Source organism: Thrips palmi, unplaced genomic scaffold, assembly GCF_012932325.1.
Source record: "Thrips palmi isolate BJ-2018 unplaced genomic scaffold, TpBJ-2018v1 HiC_scaffold_10, whole genome shotgun sequence".
NCBI lineage: Eukaryota > Metazoa > Arthropoda > Insecta > Thysanoptera > Thripidae > Thrips > Thrips palmi.
The window spans coordinates 14260185-14275356 of NW_023144621.1; the positions used below are offsets into that span (position 1 = coordinate 14260185).

Sequence of the window (15172 nt, forward strand, 5' to 3'; positions counted from 1 at the left end):
TGCCTCATGAACTGAAGCTGTCATCCCTGAAGAACAACTGATACATGTGTTACCAACTAGGTACTGAATGGACGTGAAAATATTTGTTTGAGGAAAGATTAAATAAATTTCTTTCTGAACCTTGAAAATATTTTTATTTTGGTAGTTTTTTCATTGTAGTACGGCACGACCTTATGAACAGTTCTCAAAACAGCTCAATTTTACAAATATAAATAATGAATGCATAGTGATGAAGTGATTCTTGTGTATAGCATAAAATCCATAAGAGCTATCTTCTACATGCACAGGTAGTAGATGCTACATATTTCGCTCACAACGAATATTGACACTAGGGCCTTTCACTGTGCCTTTTATTTCAGACACAAAGAGTTACATAGGCAGTTAAAATACGCAGGGATGTACTTCTACAAATTTTTCACTTCACACTAACACATAATTTGAAGTCCCACATAACTGGATTTACAGATACAAGGGATTGGAAGCCAGACAAAAGTAGTAATGGAGGGTCGTGTTACAATAGAAAATTGCAACATTTTCAAAAGCCTCATCATGTGTACTGAGCAAAGGAACGCTATGAAATCATTCCTCACAGAGCAAGGTAAACCACTTGTCAAATGTAATGACATAAATACCACTTCCCCTATTTTCAAACCATTTTCATCTTTCAAAGTACTGCACAACTCCATCGAAATTTGCAAATTAAAAAGATTCAGGGGTGTGGAAGAAAAATGGAAGAATATTGGAGGTTTCTAGGAGTCAACAGAAGGATCTCTAATACCAGCAAACATATGCATTGCACCGTGAATGGGAACATTTAAAATCCCTTTGACAGGAAATAAGAAAAAGTTCATTCTACAACCTAGTTTTATAAATATGCACCTAGGATGAAATTGATTCAATATTTCACACGCCAAAGAAGGGGTATGTTTGGACTAGACTGGGCCTTGGAAGATGAGGGTAGAAGCTCATCCAAATCTAACATCAATTCTCTGTCCCATAAGGGAAAACAAGAATTTTAGAAACAGCACTGAAGAGGGGTACTCAACAGTGCAACATGTCTCACATTGGCATCCTTTGTGAAAAATTCAAAGAGCCTTATTTTTCACACGCATCACAGCAGAAACCATGTACCTTCTAAAACAGTTTAAACAAAAAGAACTTGGTCAACTATTCTTTGAAGAAACTCATTATATTTGATTGGCATACATGTAATTCACTATGTTTGGGAAAGTTCGGTGAAAGAACCTTGTTTGCTTGGCTCCAAAACTTTAACTTTTTATCATGATGGCAGCATATAGTAAGCAACATGAAACCACCTTTTAAGAGAAGATGTCTACAGTAAAGTCTAACGATAATATTTTACAAAATGAGAGCCTGTTATTGTGCTCAAATGAAAATTAATGTACATGTGAACAAATACACAAGATACAGTCCTTCAACTGAAAAGGTAGTAAAGAGTGGACACAATAAACACCTAACTAAAAAGAAATGTTGTCAAAGTGACAAATTGCACAGGAACATAGCAATAACATGATATGGGTTAAATATCTTAAAATTATTAAGATGTGAACACAAAGCAATGAGAATTTCAAATCGAACAAATACACTGGTGAGAAAAGACAGGTCTCAGTTGGTTTAGCATGAAAGGATGTGCCTTCGTCCATATACCAGATCCTAGGTTAGTAAAATTTTAAAAGCACGAAAAGCAATTCGGGGGGGGGGGGGGGGGGGGGGCTCATGTACAGAAAAAAAATCATAAAATTTTATACATATCTGTTTTCAATCCTGTTCATACTAAAACAGAGAAGAAATGAATCACAAATAATCTTGTGTTACATAATAGTTAATGCAAATAAATAGTCACAAGTTCAAGACCAGAAATGACATTGAAGTTGGGACAGATGTCACACAGAATTTAGTTAGAAACCCTGAGAATCTGAGTATGATAAATAAAAATAAATTACTTTGGTTGTGGTATGTTTACTCCATGATTAAGTACCACGGATTACAATAAAACACTAGTGATTAAGCCGTTTCAATTAAGATGAACCAACTAACAGAAAGGAAACAAAAATTCAAAAGAGTGTTCATCCAAGGTCTGTAGAACATAAGAAGAGCTTAGGTAGAATCTTCTAACACATTACTTAGTTACAATTAAAATGAAGTTGTCATGAAAGGATGCAACACTTATTCTCTAAAACAATACGTATATCAAAATAATCTTTTTTCTTTTGAACACTACCACAGCTGGGTCAATTAAAACCATTCTAAGCTCTATTTTCATTAATCACTGTGTTAACTCACAGCTCTACCAAACACTTTCACAAAAGTTTATAACAGGTGGGAACATATGCATGAGAGTTAGATGCAGAACTCTACAAGTCAAAATATAAAAAGTTATTATTATCACACAAAGGTTTAATGAAGCTCTTGTGCAGATTTGAACAAGCTCATTTTTTTCCCATTTTCTTTTTTCAAACATTTTAGGTCTAATCTGGATCAGCCTACTCAAAAAATGCACACCTTCTACTTTAGTAGTGTTCAAACATTCAACATCAATGATCCAATTATAAAGATGCTACATTTAATATTAACCAGAACCAACATAAGAGATACACAATAACTCTAATGTTATACATATACATGGTAATATTGTGTCTACTTCAAATTGGAAACATTGTACCAAAATAAGGTGAATGCAGACTTTAAAGAAATCCTTCATTAAAATTCTTGCCGTCAATTTTCAATACAACTTTCAGAAAAAATAATTAAAAAAGGTTATTGCTAATGCGGAACAAAATGCTCACTGCACCCATACACATCACACTCACAAGACATGACACAGAATGTAGCGAATCCCTTTTGTCCTTTCTGAGATTTTCACTTGATTTGAAACAAGGTCCACATCAAATATGCATCTGAATCAATGCTCAGTCTATTCCACTAGACCCATTCAGTTGTAGAGACACAGGAAGGTGATCCTCGAGGTGATCTCACATAACTTTTTTTGGGTAGCCTTTAGGGAGTGGCTTACTTCACACTCCCTGTGGAGGGCCATTTAAGGAAAGTTTTAATGACTTTTTTTTTTAAATTTACATGTGAAAATGTAACTAGTAAGCTTAAACAGGAATAAAGAATTAACACATCTTTTTTTTTCCATTTTATGCCCTTTCGTGCTGCCGATGCTGCCAAAATCGCCCCTCTTGAGTAAGGAGCGTGGCATTAAGCCATTGTCATACTTCAGCAGCAGTTTTTTCTGCCTGATACAAAGTAACTGAAGCTATATAGTTGTTGGCCATGACCTGTAAAAAGCAATACCATAGTCGAATTTAGGGTTTAAGATAAAAAGAGGAAACAACACTAAGGACAAAAACACACCTCAAAAATAATGTCTTGATAGCCATAGCAGAATGTCGACCCAAATGGGTTGGTAGTGTTGGTTGAGTTGGCCCTTGTTAGGACAACAGGTCTCTCACTTGGTTTCAGTTGTTGTGAAATGGCATCCCACTTAGAATATGCAGTTATCTAAAATACAAAAGAAAAAGTCAAACAGGATTGCAGTTGCTGAATTAGAAGAAGGTCAGAGTCAGGTTTCTGGTTTCTCACATTTACAGGTGCTGGAGAGTCAATAATCTGTTCACCAGTACTTTTAATGAGACTCTTTGAAGGGACAAGGTTAAGTTGAAATTCACATCTATGATACCTGAGGGAGGGAAAAATGGACAGCAAACAAATAAAGCAAATTAATGAACATTACTATGTACATGATATTACTTCATTCAATGTGTTACTAACATGTTAAAATTGTAATGTCCTGGATAGTTGGTATGAAGAACAAACTTCTTTGCCTTCTGAGTTTTAGCATCAAATAAAACATCCTGAAACGAAACATGAGTTGTGTTCAATACAAAAATGAAGTATCCGATAAATTAAAAAATAACTTTGCATCTGTAAACCTTACAATGCCAAGGGTAAAATAGTTAAAGAAGAAATCAGAGCGTCTGGCAGTGACACGACGATGGGCATTGGGGCTGTGAATCTTCATTTTATCCTCTGCTTTATAAAAGACACGTGATGGTGCTCCAAGAGCTGCAGCAACATCTTGACAAGTATCACCGAAAAGCACTTCCCTTGTTAAAGTTTGTCTTTTAGGATCCATATCTCTTGATTGACCTGGAATGAGACACAGATAGTGTTATTGCATTAGCACACTCATGAAATCAAGTCACTGAAAAGAAAGAATGTCAACAAAACGAACCTTGAGTGAAAAGGTGTAGGCGTAAACCTCGAGTAAGGCCAGTGCCATTATTGGCTAGGGATGAGGAGAGAATGTGACATTCCTCCAGATACAATTGATTGTGATAGCAAGACAAAGGCAAATGTGGGGCTTTGCACTCGGCTAAGTTGCTCCCAGCATATATACATGTTCGTGACACCACAGGGGAGGCTCCATTGGGGAACTGCAGAGATCCAAGGCCGTGCGCATACCCCGGCTGCAGAACAAAAAAGAAATTCGTAGTTAGTTGCAAAACAGATACTCCCATAAGCTTACTTTATAACAGCGAACGCGTTAATAACACACCTGGAACTTCGATTCAACTGGAAAACAAAATGACAGGCCCCTGAAGTTGAGAACAAACAACTGTTTCTCTGAATCATACACTCCAGGTCTTGTGGCTCCAAAAGAGTGCTCAATTTGTTGGATGCTGGGGGGCACTTCAGGGGAATTGAAGGGCAGCCCACTAAAATAGAAATTCAGTAACACAGTTACAGAAGTTTACAAATGCAAAAGCAAGACAAATAGTCCATAGTAATATCTACTTACCAATATTTAAGTTTTGTCAGTTTCATGTTGTAAATTTCTATTATCTGAAGAGAAGAATGACAAAAGTGTAAGCAGGTGCAGTTTTCAATAATTTGCTGTTCCTTTGAGAGAGGCCCTACAAAAAGCATGAGAATACATACCTTCAACCTCTGGAACACAGGATCAAAGATCAACCGAACTCCATCTTGTGGTAGATTGATCATGAGATCAACATTTAAGGGGTTCTGCAGAAAATATCATCATATGAAGACAGTCAAGAATGTTTGAAAATATTTGACACGTAAGAGTACACAAAATATACATCTCAAAAACGGCAACACAAAAAAAAAAACAAATCCTGTTCCAAAACTCCTTAATTTAAACAACTGCCTTCAAGAGAAAGGACTTTATAAAAAAATCAAAACAAAGCAACAGGCTAAATGTCCTTACCTGATCACTGTAGAGTACTTGTACTCCTTTGATAATACCCACTTGGGACTGTATAATTGCTATTGCTTGGGAAAAGTGCATTCCTGCAAAATAAAATAAGAACAAGACAATGAACAAGGAGACACCAAAATAAAAATGTCCAATTTTCCCAGGTAACAAAGCTGCGTCAAATCTTTCACATGCATAAGTCAGATCTTTGTTTGTTTTGGTGTCATTAGTTCCAAGGTTCCTGTCAGAACATGAAACTGAAGCAGACTATACAATGTAATTGACACAGAAACTCCCGCAAATACAATGTCATTTGCTCAAGAATAAGCAGTAATTGAAATAAAGAGGTGGTGGGGATTCAAAAGTTGTCATAACGACGAAAGGTCATGAAGGCAAAGGATTTTGAATTTGAAACGCAAAATATCTGTTACCTAGGCCTAGCCCAATCTCTCGTTCGATAACTCACCCAGTATAAACTCCCATTGCTCGCATCCTAGCGACGTCTCTGGGACCAACTCCAAATCTAGCATTTCAATAAATGCAATATCTATGTTCTGGACGAAACTTCACTAGAGCAGCTAAAAGGTTTCGCACAATACTCGTCTAGTAAATACTCTGCTCTTTGTCTGCCACTTACGCCATCTTGCTTGTGTTTGTTTGTTTCTTCTTTTCAGCTGTCAGCTAGGGTGACGTCACGAACAGCTGTAGCTATGAAAAATTCACGTGGCGTTGGTTGTTGCTACGCCGTCGGACGCGCTACGAATGACCGCGGGTCCGCGGGGCGGTATCCGTGAGGTCCGTGGCCCGCGGCAAGTCCACGCCGCGGCCCCGATACAGCGAAGGAAGGTATCGGCACGTGATGAGGCGGTGGCCGTGCAGTTCAGAGTCCCCGTGCAGCTACACTCTACAAAGACGACGACGCAGCGCTCGCAGCGAGGGGCCGCGTGCCTTCCCGCGTGATAGTCCGCGCATGCGTGCTGCGGGCACGGAGGACTCGCGGGCAGCACAGAAGACCGTTTCTGAGTTCCAGAGTCGCGAAGTGGGACTCGAACCGAACGTGTGACCCCACCAATGGATTGGTCTCCGAAAGAGGAATCCATTGGTTGGGTCACACTTTCGGTTCAAGTCCCACTTTATAAGCGACTCTGGAGCTCGAAACGCCTCTGGAGATTTGGCCGCCTCCACCTGTCTTCTGGGAGGGAGGGACAAAGCAGCGTTACGTTTCCTGGAATGACCGGAGCTGCTGTGGGTGGGCGGGTTTCAACCAGACTAGGTAAAATACAGCAGAAGAGCGGAGGAACACGGATAAGTGACACCCCTCCCCCTCAGTCCACAGGGACTCCGTCAGCAACTTCGTCAGTAGAATTCCCTTCCCCCTCCCACCCCTCGTTCATAGCTGTTTTGAGTCAGTATGCAAGTATGCAACCATGAGCGGTCGAGTGGTACGACCAGACGCACTCGCGCAGCAGACTGATTCCGAGAGTCGTTTCCGTCGCTCTCTCTCTCGCGCGCGCTCTGAGACGTCCCGTGCCGTATACGTGTGAGACAGAGCGACGAAAACGACTCTCGAAACCAGTCTGCAGCGGTGCAGGCAGAGATTGGCGGGCATCTGAACTCATCTGGACTGGCAAGCTGGCGGGGAGCGGGGCCGAGCGGCAGTCCCGGACACAACGCCACGCCCCTCTGCCCAGGCACCAGGCGCGGGGACGGCCTCACTTCACACACGCGTGGCGGAGTGGTTGCCTGCCTGTCGGGCGCTGCAAGATACTACACGACATTCACAACATGATAAGGCCCCACACGGCGCCCATCAAGACGTGTCGCAACCGAGTCGCGACTTGACGGAAGGTGAAAACCCCGCTCAAAAAAATCAAAATCGTTAGATATAAAAAAACTTTTATTTTAAAAAATCTGTACAGGAAAGTGACAAGAAGCATTCATTTGATAAAATTGTTAAAACCCTTAAATTTCATTCATTTTACATTTCAATCACTCAAATTAAAACTCGGGCAGGCCATGCTACTTGTTTGGAATTGCTAGTATACAACATAGTTAATGACTGTAAAATGATTACATCCACCGCCAAACCAATGTAGGCATGTAATTAAATCGTACATGCATACATGGCATTCAATGTTGGAACTGTAAAGGATACAGTTGCAGACGATTGGCTATCTCTATAATTGAAATAGTACACAAGGATAATAAAAAATAAATCAATTGTAACATAAAATAATCTATAATGGTTATTTTCAACCAAGTTGTGTACAAAAGCTCTGCATTCATTACTAAGCAGTGAACTTGTACATAAGCTGGCAGACACTCTCATGGCCATCTCAGTTAACTAAGATGATAGATAATAAGAATATCCTCTAAGAGCATAAATAGTAAAGGTATTAGAGCGCTTGGAAATTAACACTCATTGTCAGGGTAGGGAAAGGTTTCTCAAGGTAGTACAAGAGGATTTGTGGAAATTTTGGTAGAAACTCCCAACAAATCTTTTTTCCTCAAAGAATACAATCTGGAAGGGGTAAGACTTTACAGGATAGAAGAACATCACAAGACAGAACTCAAACACCAGACTTACACTAGAAAGTAAAATCAAGAAAAAAGAGAGCGAACTAGAGATTCGTGATTGACATAATCTTAACAAGTGATTGAGATTGTAAAATAATACTGTTACAATGTCTTACATCACAATGAAATTCATTCAAGTCTGGGCACATATTATCCTGCTGGCTAGACTCTACTACCAGACAACTCAGAGAAAGAGATTTGGTAACAAGTCCCAATACCAGTGGGATCTGGTAGATACATCTGCACCAGGAGGTGTTAATACAAACAGATTCATTAGAAGCGTTAAGAGTGAGTTATTTGGTGATAAAATATAAGTACATTATTTCCAGGAATATCACACATGGAAAGTACTATGAGAGAGCGTGAGTTAATAGAAACAGAGCACACATGGGACAGAATAAATACAATGAATATAAACAAATTGTCAACATGTCATGATAAAATAGCAGTTTAAACCATAATGGGTGAACCTTGTTAGAAGATTAAAGCCACTTTATGGCATGTCAGTAATTGATTTGATGAGACATTTGGACCCCTTTACCTTGTCCAAATTATAGGTCTGTCTTCTTTCCCCAAGCCCGAATAACTGCAAGAGCTTTATTGATTTGAGTACACCAGTCAAGGCGCTCTTCTCTGGTGTCTGCTGACAGTAGGTGCCTGCAAGAAAATACATATAAGACTTAAGTAAGAGAAAAGTAGAGGCTCTTAATGAAAATGATGACTGAGGACAAACAGCAACATACCGAACGTGAGTGACATCTCCCATACAAATTAAGTCAAGAGAGTTTTCATCTGTAGGTTTGGCTGGCCTTGATGTTTCTAGCAAGAAAGTATTGAGACGGGCACACAGATCTCGAGACACAAGCCCAACATTTTCAGTAACACACGATCTCAGATCAATAGAACCAATAGGAATCTGCAAAGAGACAAGAAAACTTGAAACCAATATACAAAAAGAAAATAGTTTGCTGTGAAGGAGCCATCAAAATACAAACCTCCTTCTTCTCATGGTCAGGATATTTCCAGTAAGACAACATTTCCCCTTTCAGAAGGCACCAACGTCTGTGCCATGCTCCATAGCCAGAAACCACTTCATACATTGTCAGGAAACCACGATGTTCAATGTCCAATGAGAGGTCACATTTGAGAGAAAGTTGAATGCTTCCTTCCAATGGACTAGTATATGGTACCTGAAAAAGCCATTAAAAATTATCATCTAAAATTTCTTAAGAACTGCAGAAGCATAGTTTGAAGTTTTTGTACCTTATTGAGAGTAAACGAAGTTCTTTGGATTTCTCTTAGTGAAAAGATGACATATCCAATAAGAGAGAACTGTGGTGACCTCACAGCACCAGGGCCAGCCGGGGATTGGACTGGGGGCCGCAAGAGATGAGATTCCTGCTTCTGTTTCTTGGGTGTCATGCGATGTTTGGAAACATCCTGGGTGAAAAATAACAGAGGGTAGTAATGCAAGACTCAACAAATTTACAGGAGCAAATGAATAGATATTCACCTTCTTGTTGATGTGGTACTTAATATCATGAGGCAACACTTCTTTGCGACAGGTCATGGTGTAGATTTCAAGTGTCACCCTGAAATTACTGTACAGGTCTGCCAAAGTCAGTGAAGAAGTAAAACGCAGTGTCTGACCTCCCTGAAGGTCTCGTGTGTTTGCAATGGACAGGACTGAGGTCGCTAGAATAACATCTTGACACTTGGCAAGGCACACAAAATGATGGCTGTTGTCTTCAGCAGAAATAGAGCGCACGAAGTCGCGCTTTACAGGCAGAGTAATGTTACTGATGTGAAGAGTGCCATGTTCTGAAAAGTTACTCAAGTCATAGCCGGATGGATTCTGGGGCCGAAGGGTGCCCTCCACTTTCAAACGCTGAATTTCATTGAGGGCCGCTTGGCGCTTGTGGGCTATAACAGAATATGGGTATTGGTTAGACAAAAATTTCAAAAATGTTTAATACTTACAAGCAGAAAAAGCACTCACTTGAAAGAAGCAAAAGTCGCTCCCCTTCAACTTGTTCAGAGGAACCAGAGAATTCAACAGTGGCATTACAAAGGTTGAGAGCCTGACTGGCCTGAGAAATAACAGTTTGCTGTTTGGAAACTTCATCAAGAAGGTTTCGCACACGAACTTCAACAAGATGCCTCTCTTGTTCATTCCTCTCTTCCGCCTTGGGCTGCAGCTTTTCAGGAGAGCCTTGAGTTTGAACCTGTTTGGCAGGTGTTCGTGGGGTCTGTAAACAAAAAAAAATAATGTAAAGGGAAGGCTAAGAAGACTAAGTTAACTTTAACAACTTTATTCACCAACCATATTTTGCTGTTTCCGATAGAAACTGACTGTGTGCATGAGAGGCATCTGCTGTTCCTCCGTCGAGCTTGCAGTGGAGGGAGTGGAAGGGGGCTGGGGTGCTCGGTATTTGGTAGAAGCACGTCTAGGTGATCTGCGCTCCAGGACAGGTTCCGGAACAGTTTCTTTAACCATTTCTTTGTAATGGAAGCTATCTGACTTTTTGCTGGGAGTAGTGCGGGTCTGGAAACAACAACGCAATGCTATGAAATCCTGAAAAGTTCTGAGCAATACTAAGAGCTTTAGGAGAACTGTGTGTGGAATATATACTTGTGTGGGAAAAGTTAAAACGCACCTTTTTGGGAGGTGAAGGTTTTTGCTCCTCATCAGAGCTTTCATCCAAAGCCTCTTCAAGGAAATCATCCATGTCTCTTAGGACGGCAGATTCAGTGATTGATACATCATCCTAAAAGAATGTCAAAACGGAATAAAAAATTTAGTCAAAGATGAACACAGCAGTATTAACAGAATGAGAAGAGGGAATTCAGAGAAAGGTCTGGATTCATAAGCCTTACTCACCTTGGAATCTTTTTGAGATCTGTATGATGAATGCACTTTCTCAGCTGCTTCCAAAATGTCCTTCCCAAAGCTATTGTTTGTGGAATCAAGATCCAAACTGGACTCTTCATCCTCATAACTAAATAATAATAAAGGCGGAAATAATGTATTACTAAAGCAGGTGTTTTGGACCAAAGATAAATTTTAGGGAAACTTGCCTGTGATCAGCACTGGAATGGTCTTCAGTTTCAGTAGTTGCCTCAACATCTGACAGACTGGGATATAAACGACCAGGTTTGGGAGGAGACACTTTAATCCTCTTCACATCAGATGCTCCAGGATACACATCTTCTGTAAAACAAATACATAAAATGAACCAATTGTGTACATGTAAGCCATAAAATTTAAAAATATTACGAATTTCAATTTAAACTTACGAGATATTGGCCGACGAGGGGAACGGCGGGGAGGTGTAGCTGCAGTGGCAAGAGGAGACCCTGGCATTGGAGGAGGTGGTGGAGGAGTACCTGGTACCTAAAGGGCGAAAAAGATAGATAGATAAAAAATAATATGTCTTTATCCTGTAACAAGGACAAGACACGGTATCAAAGAAGGCAAGAAAGTTACATACCACATTGTGTGATGCCTTCAAAGGAGTTGCTTGAGATTTTGGTGCGGGAGAGGATGGTTCATCAACAGCCATCTCCTTGTTACGGTTCCAGCGGCTTGACAACATTTCCATTTCTTTTCTCCTCTCAGCTACCGCCTGGTTTTGGGGACGGCTGGGGCTCTCTTCCAAGCCAATCCTACCAGCTTCAAATAACTGCAAGCGCCGAAGAACAGCAGACTCTTCAATATTTTGCTTCATGGTAGAAGCAACCTTGCTTGGAGACTTGGGCAAGACAGGTTCCTTGATAGGAGGGCATGCTGCCGTCGGCTTTTTGGGAGATTTGCGTGCTGGCTGAGCTGCTGCAAGGAAAGAATATTATAAAAAGTGATTTTAACAGGACTTTATCGGTGGCACAAAGAACGAATGGACCCTACTTGGTTCACTTTCTTTCAGAAGCTTGGCAGGCATGGGTGTTGAAAACGGCACTTTAGGCACCAAGAGAGGCCCCTTATTTTTCTCAAACAATGCCATTCGTTCAGATAGAGGGAGTTCCGCTGGGTCTCTCATACGCTTCGTTGGGCTAGTAGCTTCGGATTCATACTTGGCTGCTCGCTGTAGAACTGAGCCTTCAGGTTGAGAGTCATCAATACTGACCTGGTAGACAAACAGCTCATTAGGCATTGCAATTAACAACTAAAAAGTTATACAGAACAAGCCGGCCAGAATCTTACTGGTTTAAGATTGAATTTGAACTGAGATTTGACCGGAGAAGATGCACCCACAGAGGGACTGCCAGGGGACTGTCTGATTGGGGAAGCAGCGCTCCTAAGTTGTGCCACACCCATGACCATTGGGCTGCGTGAAGGGCTGGTGAATTTGTTGAAGTTTTTCACAGGGCTTCCTCTGAGTGGGCTTCCTCTCAGTGGACTTCCTCTCAGTGGACTTCGTCCAGCATTCTGTATGAACCAAAATCTCATTATATTGGGAAGCGAAAAAAGTACATAATAAGAATCATAACTTAAGAGAACATGTAAGTAGAAATTGCAGCAAGATTCAGAGACCACACTCATCAGAGCATACCTCATCCTGATTATCTTCTGAAGCCTCAGTATCAACACTAGTATCCTGAGTTTCTTCCTCATAGTCATATATGAGTCGATTATTGGAGGAAGAGCGGGTGAAAGCCCTGCGACTCCTGCATGCCAATAAATACAAAATCCATGCATCATGCTCAACATCAATACCACACAAAACAGTAAAACAATCAACACACAACTTAAATCAAAAAAGAAAAGGAAAAGTCTGGTGTTGAGATGTAACTCTGCAGTTTGAGTCAAAGCTGTGGATTAAATTGAAGTACAGCATAAAAAGAAGTAGTAAGAGAAAACAAGTGTGTCACATTCCACCATTATCATGAAATCATGCACATAAACTGACAATTCACATGCAAAGAAAAAAATAAAATAATAATTAAAAGGAACATTGGTGAAGGGAAGACGGACAATCACCAGCAGCTGTAAAAGACCCAAATAAGGAGAGATCAAGAGTCCCACAGAAAAGGACAAACTCTGGTTGGAACAGTGTGCATTAACTAAATACTTCCGCGAGTGATGGACACTCACCAAGCTATCGAGCATGGCCTTATCCCACTGCAACGCTTTTGTAGGAGATGATGTTACCTCTGCCAAAATGTTCCCTTTGGGACTGCACTCTCCAGATTTCCTGGAAACTTTAATTCCAGGCAATCTGGAGCTGGGAGCAAATTTGTTAGGACTTTGAGAACCTTTCTCAGTACTGCAAGTGGCAGGTTGCTGTTCATTCTTGCCAATAGATTTCCGTTTTCTGCCGCCTGCATTTAACCTTGATACAGGTTTCTACAAAAGAATATTTGAAAAGCCGTCTTTAAGGACAATATGTTGAGAATAAACTATAGGCCAAACAAACAAACAAACTCAAAAATCTCATGATCTACTAAATAAAAATCACAAGTTCACACACACAGCAAACACTGCACAAGCCATAATAAAAATGAAACAAAAAGGAGGACAATAAAATTAAATTAATAGTTGCATCAGCTAAGAGGACAAAATGCTGCACTTCAATGACTTGGAACAGATGTGTGAATGAAGTGCCAATATGAATGAAAAATATGTAGATTGATAGATAGATACAGTTTTAAATATGCGGGTTGGCTTGAAAATTACAAATGAGGACAAACAGAAAAGCCGATGATATGTGAGTTAAGTAGTTATGGCTAAGAAATTAAATGCAAATAACACAGATCAAATGCAAAGCAGCAGCTATGATTAGCACTCAAGTAGAACGAATTAACAAAGGTCTGTGCAAAGGAAGCAGACCATAAGATCACAGCTCATAATGGAAAACTTACAGAGACAGGAGCCTTTTCTCGAGCCGCTGCAGTGGCAACACTAGGGTGACTTAGATCATCCTCCCACTGGTTGATCGTGCTAGCCAGAGCAGCTAAGCGAGCTGAGCGTGTTGCAGACTTGTTCCTTGTCTTGGATGCCACAGGTTCCGCAGAAAAGCTTCCCTCAGTCCGATGAATGGGTGAGGACAGCTGCTCAGCGTCTGAAACAATAGAAAGTTATGTAGCAGAGATAGAAGCAGCCGGGACATACACTTAAAAGTGACAACCACTAACCAGAATACAGAGCTCCCATTCGCTTGAGGCGAGAGCGAACTCCATCAGTTATGGCAGCTCCGCTTTCACCACCTGAAGTCTGTCTTGGCTTTTGGCTGTTACTTGGACAAGAATCCCTTTCACTGCCAGAGTCACTCTCCATACCTCGATCATCATCTTCGGTTTCATCATCTGAAACTGGGCGGGCAGGAGGAGGTGGTGTGGCTTCCTTCCTTGGAGATTTGCTAAACCTCCGTCCACCCTGAGATAATCTCTTGGGAGAAGCAGTTGAGACTTTCCTCGATAACGCAGCCTTGCCTTTCACAGGGGATGGGGATGAGCATTGGGATGAAAAAACTGTCAAAAGAGGAAGATACTGTAAGGGATTCAACAATGAAGGCAGAATCGCAATAAATTGGTCCACAAAATTCAAACCTGTGACAGATGATTCCACTGCTGGCTGGTTGCTCTCCAGCAAAGGAACTCTCTTCTTCGAACTTGTTTGTTCACCAACACTGTTCAACTGTTTGTCAAGCTTCTCCCTACGAGCTTGGGCACGTTCCAGCATTCGCTGCCAAGGAACAAAAAGATGAGAATAAAAACAGAATTTGAAGATTAGAAAGGGTGACATATGTGCAAGCAGGCTAAACCCTTCACTGGGGTTACTGCAAATGTGGAAGCAAAGAGCTTTTAGGATGTCTGGAGATATTCTTGCCGAACACAACAACTAGGTTGGTTTTGATCATCTTAGTCAGTAGTAAAGTCCCACACTATTCCTGTTTTCAAAGCATAATAAAACTTGGAAGGACTAACGGAACTTCAGATAAAATCAGAGCCAAAAGTGGTTAAAGTCACCCAAACAGAATCAACACAAGCAATTCAGAATGACTGACCTGCGTGAAAGCATCCATGGTCAATCGGTAAATTCACGCTTCCTTTACGAAGAGACGAGTCAATTTTTCAGATTCTCTTCTCTCAATCGACGTGTCAGTTGTTAAAATCTTGAGCAACGACGGCACGCGTTCCGGACTGGCCTATATCCATTCAATCTGACACGAATTCGCGGAAGTAAACATTCATAACCGCCCAGCAAGGAACACAAGCGACCGTTAGGATTTTCAAACTGCTTTCAAACGTAACCGCTGCCGGCGCTGCCACTTGAGGGTGAGGGGGGAGGCGGGGGAGTACGCAGCGCTCCCTCGCGGCGAACTGAGGAAACGAAGAAGAATCAGCTTTTCTACA

At 41.0% G+C, this 15172-nt stretch overlaps 2 protein-coding genes across 2 annotated transcripts; both read right to left on the reverse strand.

The window, feature by feature from the left end:
* Positions 1 to 118: 118 nt before the first annotated feature.
* LOC117652596 (UPF0183 protein CG7083) lies at positions 119 to 6156 on the reverse strand. Its single transcript, XM_034397635.1, has 11 exons — positions 5709 to 6156; positions 5255 to 5337; positions 4966 to 5049; positions 4826 to 4869; positions 4583 to 4742; positions 4259 to 4493; positions 3962 to 4173; positions 3796 to 3878; positions 3607 to 3703; positions 3379 to 3525; positions 119 to 3302 (listed from the first exon to the last, which is right to left on the reverse strand). Exons 1-11 carry the CDS (start codon positions 5770 to 5772, stop codon positions 3234 to 3236), a joined length of 1278 nt encoding a protein of 425 aa, XP_034253526.1. The 5' UTR covers positions 5773 to 6156; the 3' UTR covers positions 119 to 3233.
* A 1248-nt stretch (positions 6157 to 7404) lies between these two features.
* LOC117639051 (anillin-like) lies at positions 7405 to 15081 on the reverse strand. Its single transcript, XM_034374408.1, is given in 21 exon segments — positions 7405 to 8476; positions 8563 to 8735; positions 8815 to 9009; positions 9083 to 9259; positions 9333 to 9742; positions 9819 to 10068; positions 10143 to 10364; positions 10477 to 10587; positions 10701 to 10818; positions 10898 to 11030; positions 11117 to 11213; positions 11311 to 11648; positions 11724 to 11943; positions 12021 to 12245; positions 12370 to 12471; positions 12473 to 12484; positions 12912 to 13163; positions 13679 to 13878; positions 13952 to 14287; positions 14366 to 14501; positions 14824 to 15081. Coding segments are annotated over 21 exon segments (3831 nt in total). The 5' UTR covers positions 14842 to 15081; the 3' UTR covers positions 7405 to 8370.
* Positions 15082 to 15172: the final 91 nt, after the last annotated feature.

Bases quoted from the DNA above. Each gene is read 5' to 3' on its own strand.
- LOC117652596 (XM_034397635.1), bottom strand. From the start codon at position 5,772: ATGCTAGATTTGGAGTTGGTCCCAGAGACGTCGCTAGGATGCGAGCAA. The intron at 5,050-5,254 runs GTAAGGACATTT...TATTTTCTGCAG, and splicing joins AAGTACTCTACAGTGATCAG to AACCCCTTAAATGTTGATCT. The intron at 4,870-4,965 runs GTATGTATTCTC...TCTTCTCTTCAG, and splicing joins CTGTGTTCCAGAGGTTGAAG to ATAATAGAAATTTACAACAT.